This window comes from Jaculus jaculus, chromosome 19 (assembly GCF_020740685.1).
Source record: "Jaculus jaculus isolate mJacJac1 chromosome 19, mJacJac1.mat.Y.cur, whole genome shotgun sequence".
Classification (NCBI taxonomy): domain Eukaryota; kingdom Metazoa; phylum Chordata; class Mammalia; order Rodentia; family Dipodidae; genus Jaculus; species Jaculus jaculus.
The window spans coordinates 20,103,674-20,130,366 of NC_059120.1; the positions used below are offsets into that span (position 1 = coordinate 20,103,674).

General features: G+C 40.4%; 1 protein-coding gene, 1 non-coding gene and 1 pseudogene across 4 annotated transcripts; all 3 read left to right on the top strand.

Annotated features, from left to right (window-relative positions):
* The first annotated feature begins 387 nt into the window (after window positions 1–387).
* On the top strand, window positions 388–25,070 carry Cdc7 (cell division cycle 7). Of its 3 annotated transcripts, none has more exons than XM_045138771.1 (12): window positions 388–496; window positions 1,172–1,311; window positions 7,325–7,408; window positions 7,723–7,858; window positions 12,364–12,457; window positions 12,541–12,683; window positions 13,630–13,891; window positions 16,055–16,150; window positions 17,077–17,255; window positions 18,332–18,414; window positions 20,779–20,928; window positions 24,674–25,070. In XM_045138771.1, the coding sequence occupies exons 2-12, from the start codon at window positions 1,197–1,199 to the stop codon at window positions 25,063–25,065; spliced, it is 1,734 nt and encodes a 577-aa protein (XP_044994706.1). In that variant the 5' UTR covers window positions 388–496; window positions 1,172–1,196; the 3' UTR covers window positions 25,066–25,070. The 3 variants fall into 3 exon arrangements, with proteins under 3 accessions (XP_044994706.1, XP_004653732.2, XP_044994707.1); XM_004653675.2 differs by having other exon boundaries at window positions 13,630–13,879; XM_045138772.1 differs by lacking the exons at window positions 388–496; window positions 1,172–1,311 and having other exon boundaries at window positions 7,398–7,408; window positions 7,723–7,817.
* Window positions 8,253–9,033, top strand: LOC101597177 (annotated as a pseudogene).
* LOC123456142 lies at window positions 23,978–24,111 on the top strand. Its single transcript, XR_006634358.1, has one exon. It is a non-coding gene; the product is annotated as a small nucleolar RNA SNORA70 (small nucleolar RNA).
* Window positions 25,071–26,693: the final 1,623 nt, after the last annotated feature.

Consider the following 26,693-nt stretch of genomic DNA (forward strand, 5'->3'; position numbering starts at 1 on the left):
GCATTAGGGGCCTGGGAAGATGGCTCAGCAGTTGAAGGCACGTGCAAAGTTTGCTGATCGGGGGGGTTCATTCCCAAACTACCCGCATATGTTCTATCATAAGTGACCACCCCAAGCCCCACAGATTTTTTTTTTTGTTTGTTTTTTGGAGGTAGAGTCGCACTCTAGCCCAGGCTGAACTGGAATTCACTCTGTAGTCTCAGGCTGGCCTTTGAACTCAGTGATCTTCCTACCTCTGCCTCCCCAGTGCTGGGATTAAAGGTGTGCGTCACCACACCTACTTCGGTAAGCCTCCCTGCTCTTGACCGGGAGGAGCGGGAGGAGGACGCGCCCTCTTGCGCAGGCGCCGTGGCGCGGTGGGCGGGGCTTCGCAGTGCGCAAGAGCGATTCAAAGCGGCGAGGCGGGAAGCGCTGCGCAGGCGCGTTGGGTTGCTCTCGGAAGTAGCGACCCAGGCGTCTGGGGAGTCCCAAGCGAGGCGTCTTCCTCTCGGGAACTGTGAGTGATTTGACGGCGTGTGCCGTTGCGCGGGATGGAGAGGGATTAGGAATGGACTCCGGACCGTCGCTTCGGCTTCGTCGCGGCGCAGTTCCTCCCTCCATCGGCCGCGTTCCGGTGGAACCCCGGCGCCGAGAGGCCTGCGCCTGCGCACTAAGCATCCCGTTGGGTCGGGCCTTGCCCGGAGGAAGCCGGTCTTGTTCGCGCCGAGCTCGCGGCCCGCGCCCTGGCCTGGCCTGTGTTAGTGTCCATCAGTTTGAGTGGGGCCTTGGACGAGGCTACTGGCGTGTCTCTTTAGCGGACAATCTTTCCTCACTGGTCCTTTTTCCTTAGTTGAAGCCGCCCGCCCCTCCCTCACCCGCTCCCCCTCCTCCAGGCTGGTCCCCAGGCTTCCTCCCTCAGCTAGCTGCCCACTGTCCCCAACTCAATTCCAGCAGCCCGAGGCGGTCAGATCCCCCCCTTTCTGCCCCTCCCTCCTGCTATTCCGGTCGGTGAAAGTAGTAAAGCATATGTAATTGCCAAGAAATGTCCCCTGTTTTCCTTTACTTTGGGGATTTGGACATCTGGTGCGGCGTTAACCGCGGTCTTGTTTAGTGTTTGGTTCAGTGAGTGATTTCACTTCAGTATTCTGATCTTCACAGCTGCTTTTAAACCCCCTTGCCCCCACCCCTTTAGTTGGCATTTTGCATCCCAGTTGGTGATGGAGGCGTCTTTGGGGATTCAGACGGAGGAACCAATGGTTTTTTCTCCCCCGCGTGACCGGTTTCGGACTGATGACTCTTTAAAAAAACATGAGCAGAATTTTAAACTTGCAGGTATGTGTTGAATACCAGAGTTGAGCAATGCCAAAGATACACAGGCGGACACTGAATTTTCTAATGCATAGGATTTTTAACGAGTACATAAAGATTCATAAAATCTAGATGCAGGATTCGATTGCATTTTAAGAGCGTTGGAGTCCAACTTTGGCATTTTACAAATGAAGTTGGAAAGGTCTAATAATATTACTGACTTGGTTAAAAAAAAAATAACAAGTTTGTTGATGAGGAGACTCCTCTAGACCCGTTACCTGTCCTCACAGTACTGCATTAAAGCTTGGGTTTACAAGTTGACAGTGCAGGAAACTTCACTTAAGTGAAGCAAAATTCATTGAAAAAAAAATGAATGAAATGTTAGCTGCAATGAGCAAGCACCACATCTCAGTTACTTCATGAACTATTTGACTGTAGAACCCAGACTTCTGGTTTAGAAAGATGATCAAAAATATCAGATAGTGGGCTGGAGAGATGGCTACGTGGTTAAAGCACTTGCCTGCAAAGCCAAAGGACCCGGGTTTGCTTCCCCAGGACCCCATGTAAGCCAGATGCACAAAGTGGCACATGTCTGGAGTCATTTGCAGTGGCTGGAGTGCCCATTCTCTTTCTGTTTGTTTCTTTATCTCTCTTAAATAAATAAAAAGTAAAAAAATATTTAAAGATAACATATTGTATACCAAAATGTGATCCTTCAGTCAGGTCTGGTGACATCTGCAATCCTAGCACTTAGAAGTGGCAGGAACACCAACTTTGGTTATGTGAGACCTTGAACAGCCCTCCCCCTCTCAATAAAAGGATCTAATACCTGCTTTGGCACAGTGCCTGGGAGGTAACGTGCACTTAGTATATGTATTTTTTTCATGTAGCGGGTTTTAAATATTTTTATTTATTTATGAGAGAGATTGAGAATGGGTGCACCATGGCTTCTAGCCACTGCAAATGAACTCCAGATGCACGTGCCATCTTGTGTATCTGGCTTATGTGGCTACTGGGGAATCAAACCTGAGTCCTTAGGCTTCGCATGCAAGCTCCTTAACCATTAAACCATCTGTCCAGCCCACTATATATATACATTCATATGTATATACAATTTTTTTAATAGAAGAGTGATTGTTGTCTTCCTTAAAGGTAGCTAAATATTTCCTTGTCTTTGTCTAAGCCAATTTCAGCTTTTCTAAAAAGATAGTTATTTTGGCCTTTCATTCATGATAGCATTTTATAACATTACCACAAAAGATTTTAATGTCACATAAGCCAGGTGCACAAGGTGGTGCATACCTCTGGAGTTTATTTGCAGTGGGTGGAAGCCCTGGCGTGCCCATTTTCTCTCTCTGTCTCTCTTGCTTTCTCAAATAAATAAATTTTTAAAAATATAAATAACAGAGTGAGTTTTAATCCCAATTTCAAAAGTTTCATAACATTGGATGGCATTATAAATGTTATAAATAACATAGTTTATAAAACACTAAAATTTTATCCATGTGGCTCTTTTTTTTAATATGACCAGTAATAAAAGCTAAAACTATTATCATAAGCATAATTTCAGTAAGAGCAGGAAGCTAATGAGGTCCAGGCATAGAACTATTTTGATCTAATTGGGAAAATAGATTAGGTTATGAAACAGTTATAAACCAGAACCTCATCAACTTCATTCTTTACTGAAGTTATGCTTTTGATTGGACAGTGGGATTTTTTGTACATGTTTGGATACCCAGCATGTAGTAGGCGCTTGAAAATATTTGAATGAAAGACTTAATGCATGTTACAGAGAGTGGCAAAGCCCTTTGTTGTAGATTTTTGTTGCATTTTTGTTTTATAGTAAAATTATACACATTTATTGAAGAAAATTTAGAAAGCAAAAATAAGAAAATACTCCAGTGTTCAAATATTGCCAATGGTAATACTTTGTTCTCTTCCTTTACTCTTAGACATATATATTTTAAAAGCTAATTTGGGATCATAACTTTTAAAAAACATTTATTTGAGAGTGAGAAAGAGGCAGACACAGAGTGAGTATAGACGTACCAGTCCTCTAGCCACTGCAAACAAAACTCCAGATGCATATGCCATTTTGTGGGTACTGGGGAATTGAACCTGAGTAGTCAGGCTTTGCAAGCAAGCACCTGTAACCACTGAGCAGTCTCTCCAGCCCTAATCACTTGTGTGTGTGTGTGTGTGTGTGTGTGTGCATTGGAGATCAGACTCAGTGTCTCATACATGTTAGGCAATACTCTACCACTGAACAATACTTTGAACACCTCGGATCTGGTTTATACCTAGCAGTTAGCTTGTACATTTCATATGTACTTAACTATTCTCCAACTTGATTTAAATTCCATTGCTTAATTTATCTTTTGTTAAAATTTTATTTATTTATTTGAGAGAGTGAGAGAGGGAAAGAGGCAGACACAGAGAGAGATAGAATGGGTGCACCAGGGCCTCCAGCTATGGCAAATGAACTCCAGATGCATGTGCCACCCTGTGCATCTGGTTTACATGGGTCCTGGGGAATTAAGCCTGGGTCCTTGGGCTTTGCAGGCGAATGCCTTAACCACTAAGCCATCTCTCTAGCCCTCAGCAGCTTTGTGTGTTTGTGCATGCATTGCATGCATGTTCATATGTCTGGGTACACAGGTATATACAAATGCATGTGTATACATGAGTGTGGAGATCAACAACATGTATCTTAAATGTCTCTCCACCTGCTTTTTTAAAGACAAGGTCTCTTGTTGCACCTAGAGCTCACTGATTATCAGTTAATGAGTCCTAGGGATGGATCTTCCTGCCTGTGCCTCCCCATTGCTAGGATTACAGGCATGTACCACCATACTGTGCTTTTAGGTGGGTGCTGGGGATCTGAACTCAGGTCCTCATGCTTGTGTGCCAAGTACCCACTTTAGTGATCTCCTCAGCCCCATGCTTTTGTTTATCAAAGCTATTTGTGCCAAGTTTAATGAAAAAGGCCTGTTCAGTGAAATATACTGTCTCCACTATACTGTTAAACACTAGAAAGATTTGATACCCATAGCCCATGCTTCTAAAACATTCACAGGTACCTTCTTGGTTTGTGTGTGGCAGGTTCAGTTTATACCTCTTGTCACATATCTGAAAAAATAAATTAATTTTCACTCTGCCAACTTCACAGTACTGTAATGAATATTTAAGGGCTAAGTATAGGGATACATGGCAACCTGAGCGACTTAACACAAAGCCTGTCTTAAAAACCCAAGAGTTATGGCAGGTCACTGTGTGGTAGAACAATTGCGTATGTGCTAGAACAGTTGGCTAGTGTGTTTAAGACCCTGGGTTATAACCACAGCACTGTAGAGGGAAAAACGACATGAAAATGTCTTAAAACTGCCGGGTGTGGTGGCACTCCCCTTTAATACCAGAACTTGGGAGGCAGAGGTAGGAGAATCACTGTGAGTTCAAGGCCAACCTGAGACTCCATAGTGAATTCCAGGTCATCCTGGAGTAGAGCGAGACCCTACTGCAAAAAACGGGCTGGAGAGATGGCTCAGCTATTAAGGCTCATGCCTACAAAGCCAAACAACCTGGTTCCATTCCCCAGTGTCCACATAACGCCTGAGGCACAAAGTGGCGTGTGCATCTGGAGTTCCTTTGCAGTGGCTAGAGATCCATTCTCTCTCTCTGTGTGTCTGTCTGTTTGTCTTGCTTGCAAATAAATAAATATATCTAAACACAAAACAACATGTTTTAAACTATGCAAAGTGTTACTAAACAGAGTAGCTGGTGCCTGGCCTGTGTGCTGCTGCCACCTTGAAGACTCTGGTTCTTTTTTCTAGTCAGCAGTTCTTGCTCTTGCTTATTTTAACTGTGTGTGTTTTCATAGTATGCTTATAGTTATGTAAAAGCACCAGTTTTTCCTGGTGTCTGATACAGGATACTTTTAACATTTGAGACACATTTTTAAAAATAGGTTTTCACGAGCTAGTGAGCTTTAGTAGACCTTCTCTGGGGATATACTCTGAGTACTCAACACACAAAACTTTTCTACGACTGAGAAATTGTGCGCCTTTGGTGAAGGAATTAATTTTCAAGAATGTGTAATGTGTCCTTGTTATGCCATCTAGTGATCACAGTGTAAAAATGTTCATTTTTTAAAAAATTTTTACCTTTTTGAGATTTTTTTAAAATAGTAGCTTTGGTTCTTTGAGCCAGGGTCTCATTTCGCCCAGGGTAACCTCAAACTTGCTATCTAGCTGAGGCTGTCATCAAACATGTGAACCTCCTACCTCCCAGGGATTACAAGCATGCACCATCATGTGCAACTTTTGTTGTCTTATGTACTTGTTTTCTTTGCTGTGTTGCCCAGGCTGGCCTCAAACTCTTGGGCTTACATGGTTTTCCTGACTTAGGCTTCTGAGTAATGGGCACTACTGGCATGTACCACCTTGCCTAGCTTTAGTTACTTGTTCAGACTTAGTGTCTTCATTTTAAAGGCCAAATATGTAGTAACTATATGCCTATTATTATAGTATAGTTCCAGTGTAGTATATAGAATTACAGTTTATAGTTCCAACATGGTATGTACAAATCTAGAACTGTCTTTTTTTTCTAGTAGTTAGTTAAAAATAAATATGTGTGGGTTGGTTGGAGCGATGGCTCAGTGGTTAAAGGTGCTTGCTTGTAAAGTTTAAAGGCCCAATTTCAATTCCCTAGTACCCACATAAAGCCAGATGCAGAGTGGCACATACATCTGGAGTTCATTAGCAGTGGCAAGAGGTCCTGGCTTTGTCTCTCTGCTTACAAATAAATAAATAAAAATTAAAATAGATATATGTGAGTGATAGCAACTTGATAGGACTGAAATTCTTATTTTTAATTGCTTGTCTTTTTAGAACTTTTTTTTTTTTTTTTTTTTTTTGCTTTTCGAGGCTGACCTGGAATTCACCGTATTTTCAGGTGGCCTCAAACTCACAGCAGTCTTCCTTCTGCCTCCTGAATGCTGGGATTAAAGGCATGTGCCACCATGCCTGGCTTAGAACTTATTTTTTAAACTTGTTATTTATTTGTTTATTTGAGAAAGAGAGAATGGGCATACCTAGGCCTCCAGCCACTGCAGATGAACTCCAGATTCATGTGCCACCTTCTACATCTGGCTTACATGGGTACTTACATGGGAATCGAACCTGGGTCCTTAGGATTCACAGGCAGCGCCTTAACCACTAAGCCATCTCTTCAACCCTAGTGTTTTATTTTTATTTATATATTTAAAATAACTTATTTGCAAGGAGAAATAATGGATACACCAGGGCCTTTTGCCATTGCAAATGAACTCTAGATACATGTACCACTTCATGCATCTGGCTTTACATGGATGTTGGGGTATTAAACCCAAGCCTTGCAAGTTTCTTTAACTGCTGAGTCATATCCCCAGCCAATTAGTTGTATTTTAAAATTTAGTTGAGGGCTGGAGAGATGGCTTAGCAGTTAAGTGCTTGCCTGTGAAGCCGAAGGACCCCAGTTCAAGGCTCAGTTCCCCAGGTCCCACGTTAGCCAGATGCACAAGGGGGCGCACGCATCTGGAGTTCGTTTGCAGTGGCTGGAAGCCCTGGCGCGCCCATTCACTCTCTCTCCCTCTATGTGTCTTTCTCTCTGTGTCTGTAGCTCTCAAATAAATAAACAAAAAAATGAACAAAAAATATTTAAAACTTAGTTGAGTTTTTTTTTTTTGAGGGGGGGGTGCTGTCACTGTAGTCCAGGCTGACCTGGAATTCACTATGTATAGTCTCAGGATGGCCTCAAACTCACAGTTCTCTTGTGTATGCCTCCCAAGTGCTGAGATTAAAATTGTGTGCCACGATGCCTGGTGAGAATTATTTTAGCTGTATAATTTATTACTAGGCATGGTGGTAAACTGTAATCCTAGCATTTTGAAGCAGCAGGAGGATCACAGTTCAAGTCAGACCCTGTCTTAAAACAATGTGAACAGCGGAAGGAAACTGTATCTTTTCTTGATTGTAACTGTAAATTCTTGTTTCCTTGATAGGCGTTAAAAAAGATATTGAGAAACTTTATGAAGCTGTACCACAGCTCAGCAATTTGTTTAAAATTACGGACAAAATTGGAGAAGGTAATTTGAGGACATATCTTATTATCTTTATAAGGTTTTTTTTCTCTTCTATATTCCTTGTATATTCTTAGTTTTTATTTCTTAAAAATATATCAGTTTTTAATCTATTTATACTGTAATATTATTTAGTATTTAGGATAGTGGCTTTTCTTTAAACCCTCTAGAAAGAATGAAAATATAAATAATATGATAAAATAAATGGTCATATTTTATTCTAAAATACCACTAAAATAGTTTGTTAATCTGTTATAACATTGTTTTCATTAACATTTTTTGAAGCCATATATTGAAAAATCTAATAAATTGTTTCATAGGTACCTTCAGCTCTGTTTATTTGGCCACTGCACAGTTACAAGTAGGACCTGAGGAGAAAATTGCTCTAAAACACCTGATTCCAACAAGCCACCCTGTAAGAATTGCAGCTGAACTGCAGTGTCTAACAGTGGCTGGGTAGGCAATGTAAAAATTTTGATTGAACTGGCTGTATGTAACTTATATTATTTGTGTGTGTGTAGATGTACTAAGATCTCTTGCTGCTGTAAACCAATGCCCTCTGGCTTTACATGGGGGCTGGAGAATTGAACCCAGGGCAGCAGGTTTTATAAGCAAGTGCCTTTAACCACTGACATATTTCCCCAGCCCCTAATTTATAGGTTTTTTTCTGTTTTGTTTTTCAAGATAGGGACTCTCTAGCCCAGGCTGGCCTGTAATTCTCTCTGTAGTCTCAGGGTGGCCTTGAAGTCACTGTGATCCTCCTACCTCTGCCTCCATAGTGCTGTTATTAAAGGAGTGCACCACCACACCTGGCCTTTATTTTAAAGTAGATATGTGAGGTGGGGGCAAAATGGCTGCAATGTGGAGGAGCGTGCAGGGCCTGGTCGCAGTAATAACTGGAAGAGCCTAAGGCCTTGGTCTGGTCAAGGCAGAACGACTGGTGGGTCAGGGGGCCACGGCTGTGCTTATGGACCTGCCTAACTCGGGGGAAGAGGCCTAGGCCAAGAGGTTAGGAGACAGCAGTATGTTTGTACCAGCCAATGTGACCTCTGAGAAGGATGTGCAGACAGCTTGGAATCTAGCAAAAGAAAAGTTTGGCCGTGTGGATGTGGCTGTCAGTTGTGCAGATATTGCAGTGGCCATTCAAACATACAATGTAAAGAAGAAACAGGCTCATATCTTGGAGGACTTCCAGCAAGTTCTCAATGTGAATCTCATAGGCACCTTTAGTGTGATCCATCTAGTTGCTGGTGAAATGAGCCAGAATGAACCAGACCAGGGAGGCCAACGTGGAGTTATCATCAATACTTCCAGTGTGGCTGCCTTTGAGGGTTGGACAAGCTGCATACTCTGCATCCAAAGGGGATATCGTAGTCATGACACTGCCCATTGCTCGGGATCTAGCTCCCATAGGCATCTGTGTGATGACCATTGCTCCAGGTCTGTTTGACACCCCACTGCTGACCACCCTCACAGAGAAGGTATGCAACTTCTTGGCTAGCCAGATACCCTTCCCCAGCTGACTGGGTGATCCTGCTGAGTATGCTCATCTGGTACAGACTATAATCGAGAATCCATTCCTCAATGGAGAGGTTATTGGGCTGGATGAGGCCATTTGAATGCAGCCTTAAAATGAGAACACAGGGAAAACACAGGCACCTGTGCACCACTTTTCTCTAGGGAACTACTCTCAGCCTACAGTTGACCTAATAGCCATTTGTAACTCTTACATTCACCCTCTATGCCTAATAAAGTCTCTTTTTCACAGGGAAAATAAATAAATAAATAAATAAATAAATAAATAAATAAATAAAGTAGATATGTAACATGAATGAGATTATCTATGCCTTAAACGGTTTTCAATCACATGTTTGCAGTTTGCTAGTATTTTGTCTCTATTTATATTCCTTCAGAGGGAGTATTTGTTGTGGCTCAGCTTGACTTTCAATTCTACCTTTTGTATGCTTCCTGACATCATAAATCTTTTTTTTTTTTTATCATGAAGAATTCTTTTTTTTTTTTTTTTCTGGTTTTTCGAGGTAGGGTCTCGCTCTAGCCCAGGTTGACCTGGAATTCACTATGGAGTCTCAGGGTGGCCTCGAACTCATGGCAATCCTCCTACCTCTGCCTCCCACGTGCTGGTATTAAAGGTGTGCACCACCATGCCCGGCAAGAATTCTTACTTCATATCTCTACCACTAGCAACAGTCTTGTCTCATTTTATTTAGGAGAATCACTTGACATTCCTTTCTCCTTGGTTTCTGTGTGCTAGACCATTCATATGAACATGGACATTATGTAGTCTCTTATTCCTGGATTGTCATCCCTCTTTCAAAAGTCATTCTGTCATTTCTTTGTTTACTTCTGCTCTTCCCTTTGATACAGTCATTTAGTCTTTGTTACCTAAAATTGCGTTAGTCAGAGTCAACCATGACTGCAGATGTCATTTAACATAATTGACTTTTTAAAATTGACACAAAATTATTGTCCATATTTATGGTGTATATAATGTAAACCATCAAGTAAGGGTAATTAGTATTTTTAGCTCCTTAAATATTTGTCATTTTTGTGCGTGTGTTGGGAACCTTCAAATGGTCCAGTTCCTTAAACACTGTATAACAAATTGCTTTAAAACATTGTCATCTTACTGTGCTGTAGAACACTAGAACTTGTTATTCCTGTCTAGGTAGCTGTATTTTGATGCCATTATCCAATCTCCTGTTCCTCATCCTTCAACATTAAGAGTCCTCTGGTCATTCTAAAATTCTACCTTCTTTTTCTGTGTGATCAACCTTATTAACTGTCATGTGTGAATAAGATCATGTGCTATTGTCTGTCCGTTTCTGGCTTATTTTACCTAATGTCCTACAGTTCATCCATGTTCCCCAATCAGGAGGATTTCTTTCTTTCTTTTTTACAATATTTTCATTTTTTTATTTATTTACTTGGAAGAGAGAAAGCGGTAAATAGAGGGGGAGGGAGAATGCACACTCCAGGGCTTCTCACCTCTGTAAATGAACTCCAGACACTTATGCCACTTTGTGCATTTGGCTTACGTGCATCCTGGGAAATTGAACCTGGGTCCTTTGGTTTTGCAGCCAAGTGCCTATATATCTGAATAATGTTCAATTTTATACATACACCACATTTTCTTTATTCATTTCATTTGTGAATGGACACATTGGTTGATCCCATATCTTGTGTGTTGTGAATAGAGCTACTGTAAACATGGGAGTGCAAGTTCCTCTTTGGTACACAGATTTCATTAACCTTGGGTATCTACCCAGTGGTAGGATTGTTGAATCATGCATGTACGCATGTGCAGAGGAGGCTCTTCTGTTGTTTTCCTGCCTTATTTCCTTGAGACAGGGTCTCTCACCGAACCTGGCACTCACTGGTTTTCACTCAGTGTCGCTGCCCCAGTGATGATCATCTCTTGCCCTACTCAGTGCTAGGACTACAGGCATACACTTTCACACCCAGCTGTTGGTGGGAGTGCCAAGAATCAAATTCAGTAAGCATTCTTACCATTGACTCATCTCCTCTCCCCTTTACTTTGACCTTTCCACTTGAGTCACTGATAAATATCCCAAACTTTATATTATAAAGACTAAATTTTCACTTAGTTTCTCTGGCCAGAGGACCCCCTGCCCCAACAACAAATAGTCTCACCTATCTCTGTAAAGGTGCCATTTCTACTCAGTTACTCTAGCCAGATTTTCAGGCATCATCATCAGTTTCTTTCTCTCCTAAGCCACACCCATTACCAAATTTCAGTCCTTCTGCCTCCAAAATATATATAAAAACTTATGCCCAAGCTTAGCATTAGTTCACACCCATAATCCCATCACTTAGGAGAGTGTGGTCCGAGGATTGGCATGAGTTTGAAGCCAGCCAGGGATGCTTAGTGAGTTCAAGGCCAGCCTGGTCTACTTAGAAACCCTATATCAAAAACTAAAACAAAAAAATGAATAAACACCACAAAAGGATTACTTCCCTGTCTACCTGTATTCTCCCCAGCTTCTTACTTGAATTCCCACTTAAGATTTAGTCCCATGTGTCAGAATGAGGTTTTCATTTTAGTGCTTTTTAAGGCATCTGGTTTTCGTACTTTGTTGATAGTCATATTGTTTTACTCATTTGGGTTCACACTATAGAAATCAAATTTACCTGTTCTCATCTTTTTACAAAGAAATGTAGCATAGTTATTGAGAGAATAGATGTAATTTTGAATCCTGACTCCAGGGTTTACTGCATTAGCGAAGCTCCTTTACCTGTCCTTGCCTCCATTTCCTCCTGTGTAAAAAGAGGAGAGCACCTTCCTATAGGGTTGCTTTAAAGATCGGGTTTGTAAAATGTTTACACCAGGGCTTATATATTAGACGGTCAATAAATGTCACCTATGGGCTGGAGGGATAGCTTAGTGGTTAAGGTGCTTGCCTGCAAAGCCAAAGGACTCAGGTTCAACTCCCCAGGACCCATGTTAGCCAGATGCACAAGAGGGCGCATGCATCTGGAGTTCATTTGCAATGGCTGGAAGCCCTGGTACGCCCATTCTCTCTCTCCCCATCTTTCTCTGTCACTCTCAAATAAATAACTAACAAAAAATTAAAACAAAAATAAATAAATTTAAAAACAACTAAAAAAATGTCATCTACTAAACAGTTCTTCCCTGCTGAGTCTTGTTAATTCATTCTTGTTCATTTTTTCCCTCTCATTCTGCCATTTTCCTACTTAAAACTAATTACCTCATGTTAGAATTATTATAGTAGCTTCATAATTGGTGATTTTTTTAAAAGAAAATTTATACAAACCAAATATTTATACTATCTAATATGATTTAAGTGAATTTTCTAGCAATATATACATTACTGAAATAACATTTTTTTCAAGGCATAACATTACAATATTTTAGTTCTTTTGACCTTCCTTGTAAAATTCATTGTGCATTTTTCCACTAGGGGGCAAGACAATGTCATGGGAGTGAAATACTGCTTTAGGAAAAATGACCATGTGGTCATTGCTATGCCGTATCTGGAACATGAGTCCTTTCTGGTACGTTTTAATATTTCTTGAATTTTAATTGCTAAGTGTTTAATTAAAACATATTTATAACTTTGTTCATAACTTGATTTTAGGACATTTTGAACTCACTTTCTTTTCAAGAAGTACGAGAATATATGTTTAATCTTTTCAAAGCTTTGAAACGCATTCATCATTTTGGTATTGTCCATCGTGATGTTAAGCCCAGCAATTTTTTATATAATAGACGCCTGAAAAAGTAAGTGTGAACAGTCACAGAAAGTATTTACACTTAGTTGTATATTTTCTGTGAAGTCCATACAGCAACATAAATGATTGGTTTAAGTTTTTTATTGTGAAGAATGGAATCCAATAAAGAGAATAAAATTGTATTAGTAAAGCAGTGTATGTGATAAGATCAACATGTCCAACAGAAGTAGCACTTAGCTAAGACTTAGAATCTATCCCTTTTGACCTACATGTGTGTCCTATTTCTGGGTTTCACTTTAAAAAAGAAAATTATTTATTTGACAGAGAAAGGGGGGGGTGGAGAGAGAGAATGGGAGCGCCAGGGCCTCCAGCCACTGCAAACGAACTCCAGATGCATGTGCATCTGGCTAACGTGGGTTCTGGGACTTGAACCTGGGTCCTTCGGCTTTGCAGGCAAATGCCTTAACTGTAAGCCATCCCTTCAGCCCCCTGGGTTTCAATTTTTCCTAGGAAAGGAGGGACTTGGACAACATAATAATGGATTTTCTGTTTCAACACCAAGGTTGTTTCATGCATATTTTTATATACATGAGATATTATCAGCTGAAAATATTTATGTCATTTGTATAGGTGGATCACACTGGATATGATAAGATTAAAATTATAATTATTTCTTGGGCTCTTATGCTCTTGTTTTTTCTGTAATACCCCTTTCCTACTAGCAAAGAACCAAGGAATGTGCTTATGTTATGCATTCCCCTCTGACCTGTCTGCACAGGCCATGAGAAAAGAAGAGGAAATGACTGAATGATTGGTTAAGGACACATTTTTCCTTAAGTTTTAGTCTTAGTTATTGTCTTTACTATAGAAATTTTTTTAAGGAATATTATAAATTCCTGATTGTTACCAGAAAGAATTAGAGTTGCTATGAATGTGGTTTGTATTACAGTTGTTACTGTTAAAAGAAAGTAATGATACTTAATTTTGCTTCTTAGGTACGCCTTGGTAGACTTTGGTTTGGCCCAAGGAACCCATGATACGAAAATAGAGCTTCTCAAATTTGTTCAGTCTAAAGCTCAGCAGGAAGGTGGCTTACAAAACAAGTCTCACAGAATCACTGGAAGCAAGAGTTTGTTGAGTGGCTCGACACCTAGGGTTCTGGACCAGCAGTTTACCACAAAACCTTCTGTCAAAAGACCCTACACAAGCGCACATATTCAAGTTAAACAAGGAAAAGATGGAAAGGTTCTACCTTATGTATATATCTCTATTTTTCTAAATTTATTGACAATTTTTATCCATGTCTATAATGTATTTAGATCATAGTCCCCTCTCATTGACTTCTCTTGGTTCCTCCTTTGTATCTTCCTTCTGCTGACCCATCTCTACAACTAATCCCTCCTTTACTTTGCTGCCTCTTTCTTGTATGTTGTTGTGTTGCTCTGAGTTTAATTTCAGCTGCCTTTGTGGGCACAGGTGAGAGATTGTTTACCAGAGCACGTGGGTCCTATCAGTGAATGTGCCACTGCACAAATGTCTCCTGTCCCCGCCCCAAGCAACCATGAACTGCCTATACTGCCTCATGGACTGATGATGGCTGTATGCCATCCTTCATCCGTGACAGAAAGTTGATGGGCCCAGTCTTGTACAAGTTACAATAGTGACTATGAGGTCATGAATGCAGCAGCCATGCCATGCCTGAGTGACAGTGGCCACAGAATCCTCTCCATCCTCTGGCTCATAGATTCCTTCTGCCCTCTCCCTCATTGTTTCCTGAACCTTAGAGAGGGGCCCAGTTAGAGTTGAGCGCTCCAGCATCACTTAACAGCCCTTTATTGCACTTTGAATCCCCCCAGTAGTTACTACCACCTGCAGAGAGAAGCTTCTCTAACCTAAGGTGAGAACAGTACTAATCTGTGGGCATAGACATACATCTTTTGACATCTTAATGGGTTCACAGCATATTCGTTTAGCCAACCCACAGTTGTAGCTTCCCTCTTATAGCATATGCTCCTAGCCACAGGCTTTTGACTAGGTTTTCAGTACCAGGATTAATTCCTTCCCATGGAGCAGAGCGCATACCCATTCCGATAGTTGGTTATCCCGTAACAGTCATGCCACTATTGCATCACTGGGTGCATCCTCTCTGGCTGATTGGTTGTGTAGCTCACAGAGTTTGTTTCTAGGTAAGATTATTAATGATTTTTCTTCCCCAGAAACCTTCATAACACCTAGCACTGTGGCAGCTAGCTAGTAGGGACAAAGCTTTCAGCCTAGTACCAGCTTGATTTCTCAGTGTCCTGTAGCTGAAACAAGTAGTGTCTTACAATCTAGTTTTGGTAGGCAGCCAAGAGTACTGGCAGTAGCCTGTATTGCTCAGTCATTGGTAGGTATCCTTTTCCCAGCACTGGGATTTTTCTGTTATAACCTATGGCTTTGGGAACAGCATTGTCTACCCATCAGGTACTTTCCTTCAAACTTTTTAAATTAGATTTTTAATTAGCTTACAGAGAAGTATGTTTCCATATGGCTTTTTCATCCATCTTTAGTTGTGGTTAGCCCTTGTGCCTCCTCACCTCCATCCCCCTCCCCATCCCCATTTGAATCTTGTGTGTGTATATATAATATTTAGTTATTATTTGAGAGAGAGGAAAAGAGAGGAAGAGGAAGATAGAGAGAAAATGAGTGTGCCAGGGCCTCCAGCCACTGCAAATGAACTCCAGACACATGTGCCACCTTGTGCATCTGCTTAAGAGGGTCTTGGGGAATTGAACCTGGGTCCTTAGGCTTCTCAGGCAAGCACCTTAACCACTAAGCATCTCTGCAGCCCGTTGTATATATTTTAAGTGCTAACACTTTTATAAATGTACTCCTTTAGCTAACAAAGCTAAATATTAGGATAGTGCTTGTGATCAAAAACCTTTCTTAATCTTTGTTATATGTATTTAATTGGTTAGATTTCCACTGAGATTTGAACTAACACAAAATGTGTTTTTTTTTACTTTGTCGTTTTATAATCTTTGTCATTACATAATTACATTACATGATAAAACGGAAAGTAATAAATTTTCATGTATGTTACAAAGTTTAGGTTTTTAAAAGAAACCACTAGTTGTAGGGGAACAGATTTGCAGCATATTTATCTTCATCTTAGCTGCACAGCTAAGTGTAACATTCATGCAGGTGGTGTCTGAATTTCTTTAGTCACTTCTGCTTGTGGCCAGTGATGACGGTGTTGGGTGTGGAGACCTCTGGGTGACTATTTTCTCCTTTCAGAGAAGTGTCTTGGCCTGAGGATGTCTTGGATACAGCTGTGTTTGTTTAATGTCATTTAACTCTTTCAAAACAATGGCAGAGAACAGCTGGCAGAAAGTGTCACAGATATAACCCTTCTTTTCCTTGTCTTTGTTGGTATTGTAGGAGGGATCTGTAGGCCTTTCTGCCCAGCGCTCTGTTTTTGGAGAAAGAAATTTCAATACACACAGCTCCATTTCCCATGAGAGCTCTGCAGTGAAAGTAAGTAATGCAGCTTCATAGTGCTGTAGGTAGGCAGTCGCACGCTGAAGGGAAGCAAGGCAGTCACTCAGTTAGCTAACTATTGCAAGCTGGGCTTTGTCACACTACTTTGAGTATATACTCAAAACTTATTTTCTTCAGTTTTTCCCCTAAAGTTTTTTGGTAGTTTTTTTTTTTTTTTTTTTTTGTTAGATTTTGCCATTTTTTTTTCCCCCTGTTGGAAGAAGACTAGAATTCATCCTTGACAGGTGAGCTCCCAGCACCTCACAGAGTTCTGACACATAATAGCATAGAGATGTTTATGAAGTCAACAAAACTGTCTTCAGTGTTAAATGATTTTAGACTGACATGTCTGCATGTGCCCCAGGATAACTGGAAACCAAGCCCAACACACTTACAGATAACGGTAACATCACAGTGTCAGAGGTTTAGAGACCCCTGACTTACTGTGTTCTGTGACACCTAGACAGTTTGAATAATAAATAAAAACTCTAGGGTAATTATGCAGTTATATTTCTGAAATGGAGTTAGACACTAGACCATAGTGATTATAACTTACACATTTGTAATATGTTGGAAAAAATTCTCAAAAAGTGTTAAGTAGTGTGCCTGATTACTAAATTTTAATGTTACCTGATAGAAACCCCCTCAAAAGTCCTAAAACTTTCTTTTTAAGAGAGGGTCTCAGTATTTAGTCCGAGTGCCCTTAAATTTATAAATCCTCCTGCCCCAGCCTCTCAGGAGTTGGCATGTACCACTGGCATACCCAGTGGCCTTAAGCAGTTTTAACAGGCAGTTGTGTACAATCCAACAGCACATTCGGCAGTTTTAAAAGTTAATGTTCTGCTATTGCTTTCACCATGCTAGCACATGAAGGCATCATGTTAAATGTCATGAAAATAGAAACTGTGACTTTTCTTTTATAGCTAGTAAAGCAGTCAAAAACCGTGGATGTAATATCAAGAAAGTTAGCAACAAAAAAGAAGACCATTTCTACAAAAGTTCTGAATAGTGGGGTGATTAAGAGAACTGCCAGCTCTTGTCCGGCCAGTTTGACTTGTGACTGCTACGCAACAGATAAAGTGTGCAGTATTTGCCTTTTGAGGTAAGGTGTTTGGGTGGTGGTGTAATACTGCCAGACAAGAGTAGATGGAATTGATTTCCGTGGGATACTGGTTTAGTAAAGGGGAGATCAATGAGCCACACAGGCCCTGATGCACAGCACTACCTCCAAGAGGTTCATTTAACATGCATATTCTCTTTGGGAAGCACTTATGTTCTTGTATTCAGGCAATATAGGGGCCATAGAATAGCTCTTGAGAAGCTTACAGTTGTACATGTTGTTTGCTGATGTAATCTTTTCTGTTTTCTTGCCTATGTGGAATACTCCTCTTTTCCTCATATATTTTCTCTCTTTCCATTTTCTCTCTTTTCTTTAAGATTTGGTTTTCATTCCATCTTTCCTGATTAACTCAATTCTATAAGCAAATAAGTATGTCAACAAATAATCCCCAAACAATTTATCTTTTTAAATTTTTATTTATTTATTTATTTATTGGTGTTTTGAGGTAGGGTCTCACTTTAGCTCAGGCTGACCTGGAATTCACTATGTATTCTCAGGGTGTCCTCAGACTCACAGCAATCCTCCTACCTCTGCCTCCCCAAGTGCTGGGAATAAAGGCGTGTGCTACCATGCCTGGCTTTTATTTATTTACTGATTGATTTTTTTTTTTGAACTAGGGTCTTGCTCTAGCACAGGCTGACTTGGAATCCACCATGTAGTCTTGAGCTGGCCTTGAACACTCACAGCCATCCTTCTACTTCAGCCTTCTGAGTGCTATGATTAAAGGCCTGTGCCACCACACCTGGTTTAAATGTGTGTGTGTGTGTGTGTGTGTGTGTGTGTATGTATGTATGTGTGTATGTATATCAATTCCTTCTGTGCTGACTTTTTCTATTAAGGTTTTTCTGTAAGACTAGGGAAACTTGCGGATTGAGGCTAGGACTGAGTACAAGCAAAATCTAGGATGTTTGTTAGATTATTGGTTACTCTTTATATCAAAACCAAAACAAAATTTTCTGTAAAATATATAAATTAAGTTGATAACTATTAGTTTTTGGATTTAACTGTTAAGTTTAGGGGCTAAAGGTGATAAAGAACTCTTATTTCTTCACGATAAGGCGTCAGCAGGTTGCTCCCAGGGCAGGCACACCGGGATTCAGAGCACCAGAAGTCTTGACAAAGTGCCCCAATCAGACCACAGGTAAGGTGCACTAGAAGTACCGTATCCAGTTGTCCCAGATATATGCTGTTACCTGTGATCATGACTGCTACTTCAACTGTCCTGTTTCAAAGTATCTCAGTAGTTCTAGCATTATGGCATTCCATTTTCATGAAAAGTTCATGAAAGTTTCTGATCCCAGTGTTCTTTTTGTTTTTTAATGTTAATAGTTTTTTTTTTCTCTAGAGTGTTTTTTGCTTATTGTATTTAAAAGATAATTTTACCAGAAATTGTTATCATTATTTTTTGTGGAGGGAAGTATAATATATGTGTATTATATATTTAGTATTTTTTTGTCAGCTTTAGAATGGCAGCACTTCATCTGTTTCCTCAATACCTCAGTGTTTTTTTCAATTTTTAAAAAATTTTGTTTATTTATTTGAGAGCAACAGACAGAGAAAGAGGCAGATAGAGAATTGGCACGCCAGGGCCTCCAGCCACTGCAAACAACCTCCAAACACATGTGTTCCCTTGTGCATCTGGCTTACATGGGACCTAGGGAATTTTAGCCTTGAACCGGGAATCTTAGGCTTTGCAGGCAAGCCCTTAACTGCTAAGCCATCTCTCCAGCCCAATACCTCAGTTTTTTGTGGGGAAGGTACAAGTATAGCTGATAGAAATTTTTGTTATTATGGAAGCATGATGGTGGGAGTTAACATTTTGAAAAAGGAAAAAGTTGCCATGGAGCTAGAACCCAGGAGCTGCCCTGTTAAATGAATAGATGACTGCCTTCTATTCACTTGGATTATGGGCTTTGAAGAAATGCATTCATTCATTCATTGTATATTTCTTCTCTGCTTGCTAGTTACACAGAAATGAATGAGACCATCTGTTTCCTTTCTAGTTAGCACACACACTCAGATAATTGCAAGATGACCTGTGTAATATAGTGATAGAACAATATCAGCTATTATCTGTCCTTACCCAAAGAGATTATGAAAGGAAGCTCATTGAGGAGAATACCTTTAAGAAGAGACTATAGGGCTGGAGAGATGGCTTAGCGGTTAAGCGCTTGCCTTTGAAGCCTAAGGACCTCGGTTCGAGGCTCGGTTCCCCAGGTCCCACGTTAGCCAGATGCACAAGGGGGCGCACGTGTCTGGAGTTCATTTGCAGAGGCTGGAAACCCTGGCATGCCCATTCTCTCTCTCTCCCTGTATCTGTTTTTCTCTCTGTGTCTGTCGCTATCAAATAAATAAATAAATAATTTTAAAAAAAGAGAGAGAGACTATAAACTAGGACAGGGCTGTTATTATACATGAACTGAGGAACTCAAGAAACAGCATGATCTAGCTATACAGGAAACTGTAAGAGTGTAATGTTAGTAGTGTATAAGATGGGAGTCAGGGAATAGAACTAGAAGTGGAAAGAGATATAAAAGGCCTTGTTAAATAGTGTTGACTATACACTGTAGAAAACTACTTAAGGAGAAGGGATGAAGAGATGGTAATCTTGTGTTCTAGATGGGTCATTCTGGCAGGTGTGCAGAGAAAATAGATTGTGGGTATCCTACAGTAGTCCAGGTGAGAATTGATGAAAACCTGAGCAAGGAATGAAAACAGGTGAGGAATTGGAAATGCGGAAGTTAGGGCATAGGTTAGCAGGGAGGACAAAAGGTACCTAGGACGTTGATGAGCTTGAGGTACTTGGGTATCTACCAGAAACAAGGCGGAAAATAAAGCAGAGATAACTCGTTCATAAAAGAGTAAAGCTGGGTTAAGGCATAACTAATTTAAGTCTGAACCTCAGGGAAGGAGGAAAGAGTTGAATTTCATCTTTGTGTAAGTGGTGGTTATGGCTGTAAAGTGTATGGAGTGGTGCTGGAACTCTGAAGAAGATTGGCACTGAAAGTTTGGGGAAAGCATGGAAACAGTGGTCAGGGACACAGATGGATTTGAGAAGGGCCAGAATGAGAGCCAAAGGAATAGCAGTCACGTGTTCATAGTGGGACAATAAGGAGAAAGGTTGTCCCTAAAAGAAAATGAGCATTTTAACATAAAGCTGAGCTAGTCTTACTATTCAGTACTTTCACTACTGTGCCAGCATTCTTGATCTTAATATAGCACATTTATTTTGTTTGTTACTAAGGAAATAGACTCTTAGATCTCCAATGTGTTGTTCAAGAAAGGAAACTGTATTTTGTAGTAAGGATGTTGACTCAGGGATGTGGCTGTACATGAAAATCACCTAGGAGACTTTAAACCAGCTGTGTCAGAATCCTCCACCCCCGGGCACCCTCGTTTGTTCAGCTCCACAGTGATGCTAGTGCACAGTGCAGATCTGGAACTATTGCTTAGATGATAATATGATTGATTTGGGATTCTGCTTAAACTTTGTTTTCTCTTACAGCAATTGACATGTGGTCTGCAGGTGTCATCTTCCTTTCTCTGCTTAGTGGACGATACCCATTTTATAAAGCCAGTGATGACTTAACTGCTTTGGCTCAAATTATGACAATTCGGGGATCCAGGGAAACCATCCAAGCTGCCAAAACTTTGGGTAAGCAGTTTCATATTACAGAGCAGAACAGATGCTTTTGATCGTCTCCTGTAATTCACTTAGTAAATTATAAAATCCTCCATAGAAGTAAACATATTTCATACTCAAAAGTTGTCTGATCTTCAGAACTTTTAATTACTTGAACATAAGTTATATCTATGTTATAAAATAATTATTTTCCTCAAAACATGTAATCATCTAATATTATCAAGTCCAGAGCAGTAAAGGACTCCAGTGTTTAAAGCTCTCACAACTGGATAATTTTTTTTTTCTTCATTGACCAGCTACTGGAAGAAATCAACTTTAAGTCTTAATGAATAAAACTTAACTCCTTCCAATTATATTTTGACTTTCATTACATTAATATTTTTAATAATAAAATTTAATCTTTTGTTGTATATTAAGTATCAAGTCCTTTCCTTGGTACTGAGGTAAGGACTGGTAAGTAAAAGTGAGCTCTGCTTGTTGTAAGGACTACAATGGGGAAGAGCATAGACTTGTGTGCAAGTCACTGGATTCCTTAGGGACAGGGAAGCAGAGAAGTGAAATGAGACCACCTTTTCTGATGGAATATCATAAGTGTGCAGTGGACAAAGGAAAAGCAACACAGATTAAGACTGAGATAATGCAGTTTATAGGGCCTCTAAGAATTGTAACATTGCTCTAGTAGCCTGAACTCAAATGGCGGCCCACCTTGTGTGTATTCTCCATGTATAATGTCTATACCTTCCAGCTAAGGTGTATGCTCAGGTTAGCTTCAAGTTTCAGTCCACCTACCTCAAGAGCATGTACCCCATTCCAGGATCACTAGATCTTTTCCAAGAATACATACCAGAATTACCTTACAGACAAACATATGCCTGTCCATCTCTGGACAGTATGATTCAGAAAGTAGGATACTTAGAAGTCTCCAAGTTTGCTAGCTTGAAAACAGGTGATTTTAACCACAGCAAAAGTACCTTGCTTGGGTGCCAGAGCTGTGGTCTAATACATAAGAAAACCATGGCTGTGGTGATTGGTAAAGTCTCAAAAAGAATTCATTACCAAAAGAGTATATACTGTAACAGTCAGTAGGATTTGTATGTGTCTCCTACTTAACAGTTTATTAACAGGATGAAGCAGTGCATACGAATAAGGAAAAAGACAGAATAGGGAACCAACATTACCTTGGAAGTCATATATTCTCAGCTAGCTAGGAAAGCTTTCTATACTGTTAAGTAAGTTTAACTTTGAGAATATGAAGTTCTTCAGCCAGCACCAAAGCACTCTGTGGACAAGCTGGACTTGCCCTCGTTGGTTGGTTACAGAGAAGACCATAAATGGGAGTGTGATGTGCAGCACACAGACACTTGGAAACTTAACCTTTACATTGCTTGGCATTTTTAAAATATTTGTTTTATTTATTTATTTACTTACTTTGAGAGAGAATGGGCCCACCAGGGCCTCCATCCACTGCAAATGAACTCCAGATGCATGTGTCACCTTTCACATTTACTTTACTTGGGTACTGGGGAATCAAACCTGGGTCCCTAGGCTTCTCAGGCAAGCTCCTTAAGACCATTAAGCCATCTCTCTAGTCTTTTTTTTCTTTAATGCTGGACAGAAACATGTGTCCTTTTCTCTATTATAACTCCTTTCATTTCAGTCAGATCTTACTACTTTGAGCTGAGTAGAGAAAGCTCAAAATTTCATATACACATTCCTTTCATAACACAGGAATGACTTTTGTGAGATAAGCAGTGCATTTCTCGTCTAGTAACCTGCCCCACTGTCAGTAGCCTCTAGACCTGCCCCATGTACTTAGTCATTAATACTCAGTTGTATTGAATAAATTCAAATGAAACTTTGAGCTAAAACAATATATTTTGGCTGAATATGTCAAGTAGATTATTTTTCTAAATATTTTAATTGTGTTGTCTTTGGTCATGTGTCATTATAATTGATGTACCTTTTATAGCTTGGGACAAGCTGAAATATATTGTTAAGTAATGACTTCAGAGAAAATTTGTAATAAAAAAAGGAATAAAACTATATGACTGTCTTTACTTTGAATCTCCTAGAGGGGATAGTTTGAAAAGCTTTTTTTAAAAAAGCTAGGATTGGTCATCTTCAAACTTGGTCTGTTTCCTTTGCTTTCTCCCTTCCTGCCCACTACCTCCTTTTTCCTATCTAGTAGTTTTATCAGAATATAGGAATATTGGCAGACTCCATGCTCCATCAAGTGCACCTCATTGTTTAAAGCCATATTTCTGTTTAGTAAGGAAATACAAGGCAAAATTAATACACAATTGCCCTGTGTCCTTAATTTTCCCCATGCTTGATAATAAGCTTATGAAAAGTTACTTTAAAGACATTTGTTAAAAAAAAAAAACTGCAGTATGGTTTGTTGATTCATGAACATTCCTAGTGCTTTATATGTGCCAGATGTGGTTGTGAGTTGGCATTCCTAGAGCTTCAGTTGTAATGAGGAAGCAGAGCTCTTCCTATGAGGGATGACGAGTATTGAGAAAGGCAAAAGGAGAGGAGGTTGAAGAGGGCTCAACTACTTAGGATAGGTTGGTCAAGAACATCTCTAAGAATGTGACCTTTGCCCAGATACCCAAGGAAATAGTTGTTTTATCCAGTGCAGCAGACATTTTAACTGAGTACCTAGTATGTACCATGAAGTATATAGGCTTGAGGAATCCAAAGATAAATAGTTGAGTAGGTGAGATTAACAGACATTTTGGTTGTTTGTGGATTTCTTGCAGAAGCTGAAAGTGATCGGCTTGAGTGTCTGATATTATGGGGGTGGTTCTTGAAGGTGTGCTGAACAGACAGGGGACATCCTAGGGAAGGACAGAGCCATTGTAGTCAAAGGCATAGAGACTTGGAAGGGCTCAGGGTGGGAGCTTTAGCCAGGTAAACATTAACAGATGACAGAGAAAGCTGAGGAAACTGGCATAGTCGACAGCACCTGATAGCTTAGTAACTCACTGCTGTTGCCTCCTATATTATGGTCTGGCCCTCAACTCTGTAGTTCAAGTACAATTTAAAAATAGCATGTGGGCTGTGGCCAATTAAGCCGACTAGGGTCCTTTCCTCATGGGGGCCTGATGTGCAGTGGCTACAAATAGCAGCCTCCATGGTAGTACATGCAGCCTGTTGCCTGTATAGACGCCCTAAGGGACCTTGGAGACAGTTTTTGGGTGGGTATCCATGTTTCTGATGTCATGCTCCAATCTAGGCTTCAGACAGGTATGCCTTTGGGAAGCCCCAGGCACAGCAGCCAAAGTTCACACTGGCTGGGTCATCATGTCCATCTACACCGAGCTGCAGAGTGAAGAATATGTGATTGAGGCCCTGTGTAGGGTTATGTTAAGGTTTCCTGGTCGTCAGAAGTTCCCCATCTCAAAGAAGTAGGGCTTCACCAAGTTCAATGAAGATAAATTTGAAGACATGGGAGCTGGGAGGCAGCATCCCCCTTGATGACTGTGGGGGTCCAATGTAGCCCCAGTCATGGTCCCCTGGAGAAGTGGTGGACTTTGCACTTGTGAGGGCTTCCACTCACAAGTATTACTCCGTTAGTAATAAATGTTACTTTGTTCGTGTTCACTAATACTAATAACTCATGATAAAATATCTGTCTCATACTCAGCATAGATACAGGTAAGTATTTGTAAGGCATATACTGGATTTACGTGTTTCTCATTAGATGCTTCTGATATTTTCAAATAGTGTAATGAAACATTTATTTTCCTTTTAGGCAAATCAATATTATGTAGCAAAGAGGTCCCGGCACAAGACTTGAGGAAGCTCTGTGAGCAACTCAGGGGTCTGGAGCCTCAAACTGACAAGTTACCCAGTGACACACAAGGACATGCTTCTTGTGACCCTCCTTTGTCAGAGAACACTGACCATAATGCTTGCCTCCCTCAAATGTCTCAAGCTCAGCTCACAGGGACTTCGCTGCAGACAGGGGACAGTAATGGCCTCAGGGGCCATTTTGATGCACATACTACCAACTCCAGAGGCTGGGACCAGGTACCTGATGAAGCTTATGACCTGCTCGATAAACTTCTGGATCTAAATCCAGCTTCAAGAATAACGGCGGAAGCAGCCTTGTTGCACCCCTTCTTCAAAGAGATGTGCTCCTGATAACAGCTCATGTGACTGCTGTGTGTTAGGCATTAAAAGTTCTTTGTAATAACCCCAAGATCTTGTTTAGTATCTAGTACGGAATGAATAATTTATTTAAAATTGTAATATTTGCCATGGGGGCAGACTGTAAAATACTGGTGGAGACGTTTGTCAATGCCTGGAAGAGTTCTTGGTACTAAACCTGGTCTTGAGTTGAAACCACCCAAGTAAAAATCAGATCTTTAGTTTCCCTAATTACTTCTCACTGCCACAGGAGCAATTGCAGTCTGGCACAGGGTTTCAGGGTACTAGACTTAAAATTATGAGTGTGATAGGGTTTGATGAGCTTCCCGACTTGTTACAGCATGAGCTTGAGGTGTGCTTTTTGGATGTTTGTGCTGGTGTTCTTGGCAGTTACAGAGGAAGATCCTTTCCTTGTCTAGAGGTGTGTATTACGCCTTTTGTGAACGCTAACACGGTGACTGAGGAAATGTTTTTCATGGAACAAAATGTCATTTAAAATTGAATTTATTCAGTTTTTTAAAAAGATATTTCATAAAGGTATCTGTGTAGATGGTCATAGATTTTACTTTTCTCCTCTGCTGTACCTGACACATTCATTTTTCTTAGAAATTGGTGTCTAACACAAGGTTTTCAGGTGCTTTGTTAAATGTTCTTGTGTTTATAGTTGGGAACTAATGAGTGTCCACAAGCTGAGTGGTAATCCTCCGGACGCTCCTGTTCCTCTCTGGGTGTTTTCTCACAGTCGTGGTGTGTGTGCTTAGTAGCTGCTAAGAAGAAAAGTGAGCACAGAGTCGAGAATATCGCTGGAGATTTTTTTCTCTGTCTAGAGCATTCAGATTTCTACAGCCTCATGGTAAGCAGAGGAATGATTACCAGGCTCTTAGATGAGCTTGGAAGAGAAACAATGAAATAGACAGAAACAGAAAAAAAATAATTCAGAGAAGTTATGCCTTCTTTACACTCCAGAATGATCTATACCAATGACAGCTGTCAACCTTCCTATGGGAAGTAAATGTGGAGGGCTGACCCACGAGAAGCTCCTTGTACATGTCATAAACCGCAGCAGCAGCTTGGGGAGCTCAGCTCTTCACTTGGTTATCTGGAACTTGGTAAGTCAGTATAGCTACCTCATCTATTTAGTAAGTGTAGGTATATATGTATACACACATTTGTGCATGGCATTGATTTATCTGGTGCTGTAATCGTTGTTTTTTTTTTAACTTGAATGGTTTTGAATTTGTATGTTTAATAAAAAGTCATCCTTTTGGATTTTTATGTCAGACTACTCATTTACAAAATGATAGTTTGGCCAGGCATGGTGGCACATGCCTTTAATCCCAGCACTTGGGAGGCAGAGGTAGGAGGATCACTGAGTTCAAGGCCACCCTGAGACAACACAGTAAATTCCAGGTCAGCCTGAACTACAGTGAGACCCTCCCTTGAAAAACCAAAAAGAAAACCCAAAAAAGAAAAACAAAAATAGCTTAAGCCAGGTACACATGGTAGGTGCCTATATTCCCCACAGATTATTTGAGCCAAGGAGAAAAATTAAAATGTATTGGGGGGGATACCTTTAAGACGGATTTCCCTTTTAAAATTAATGGATTGCCTCCTTCCAGCAA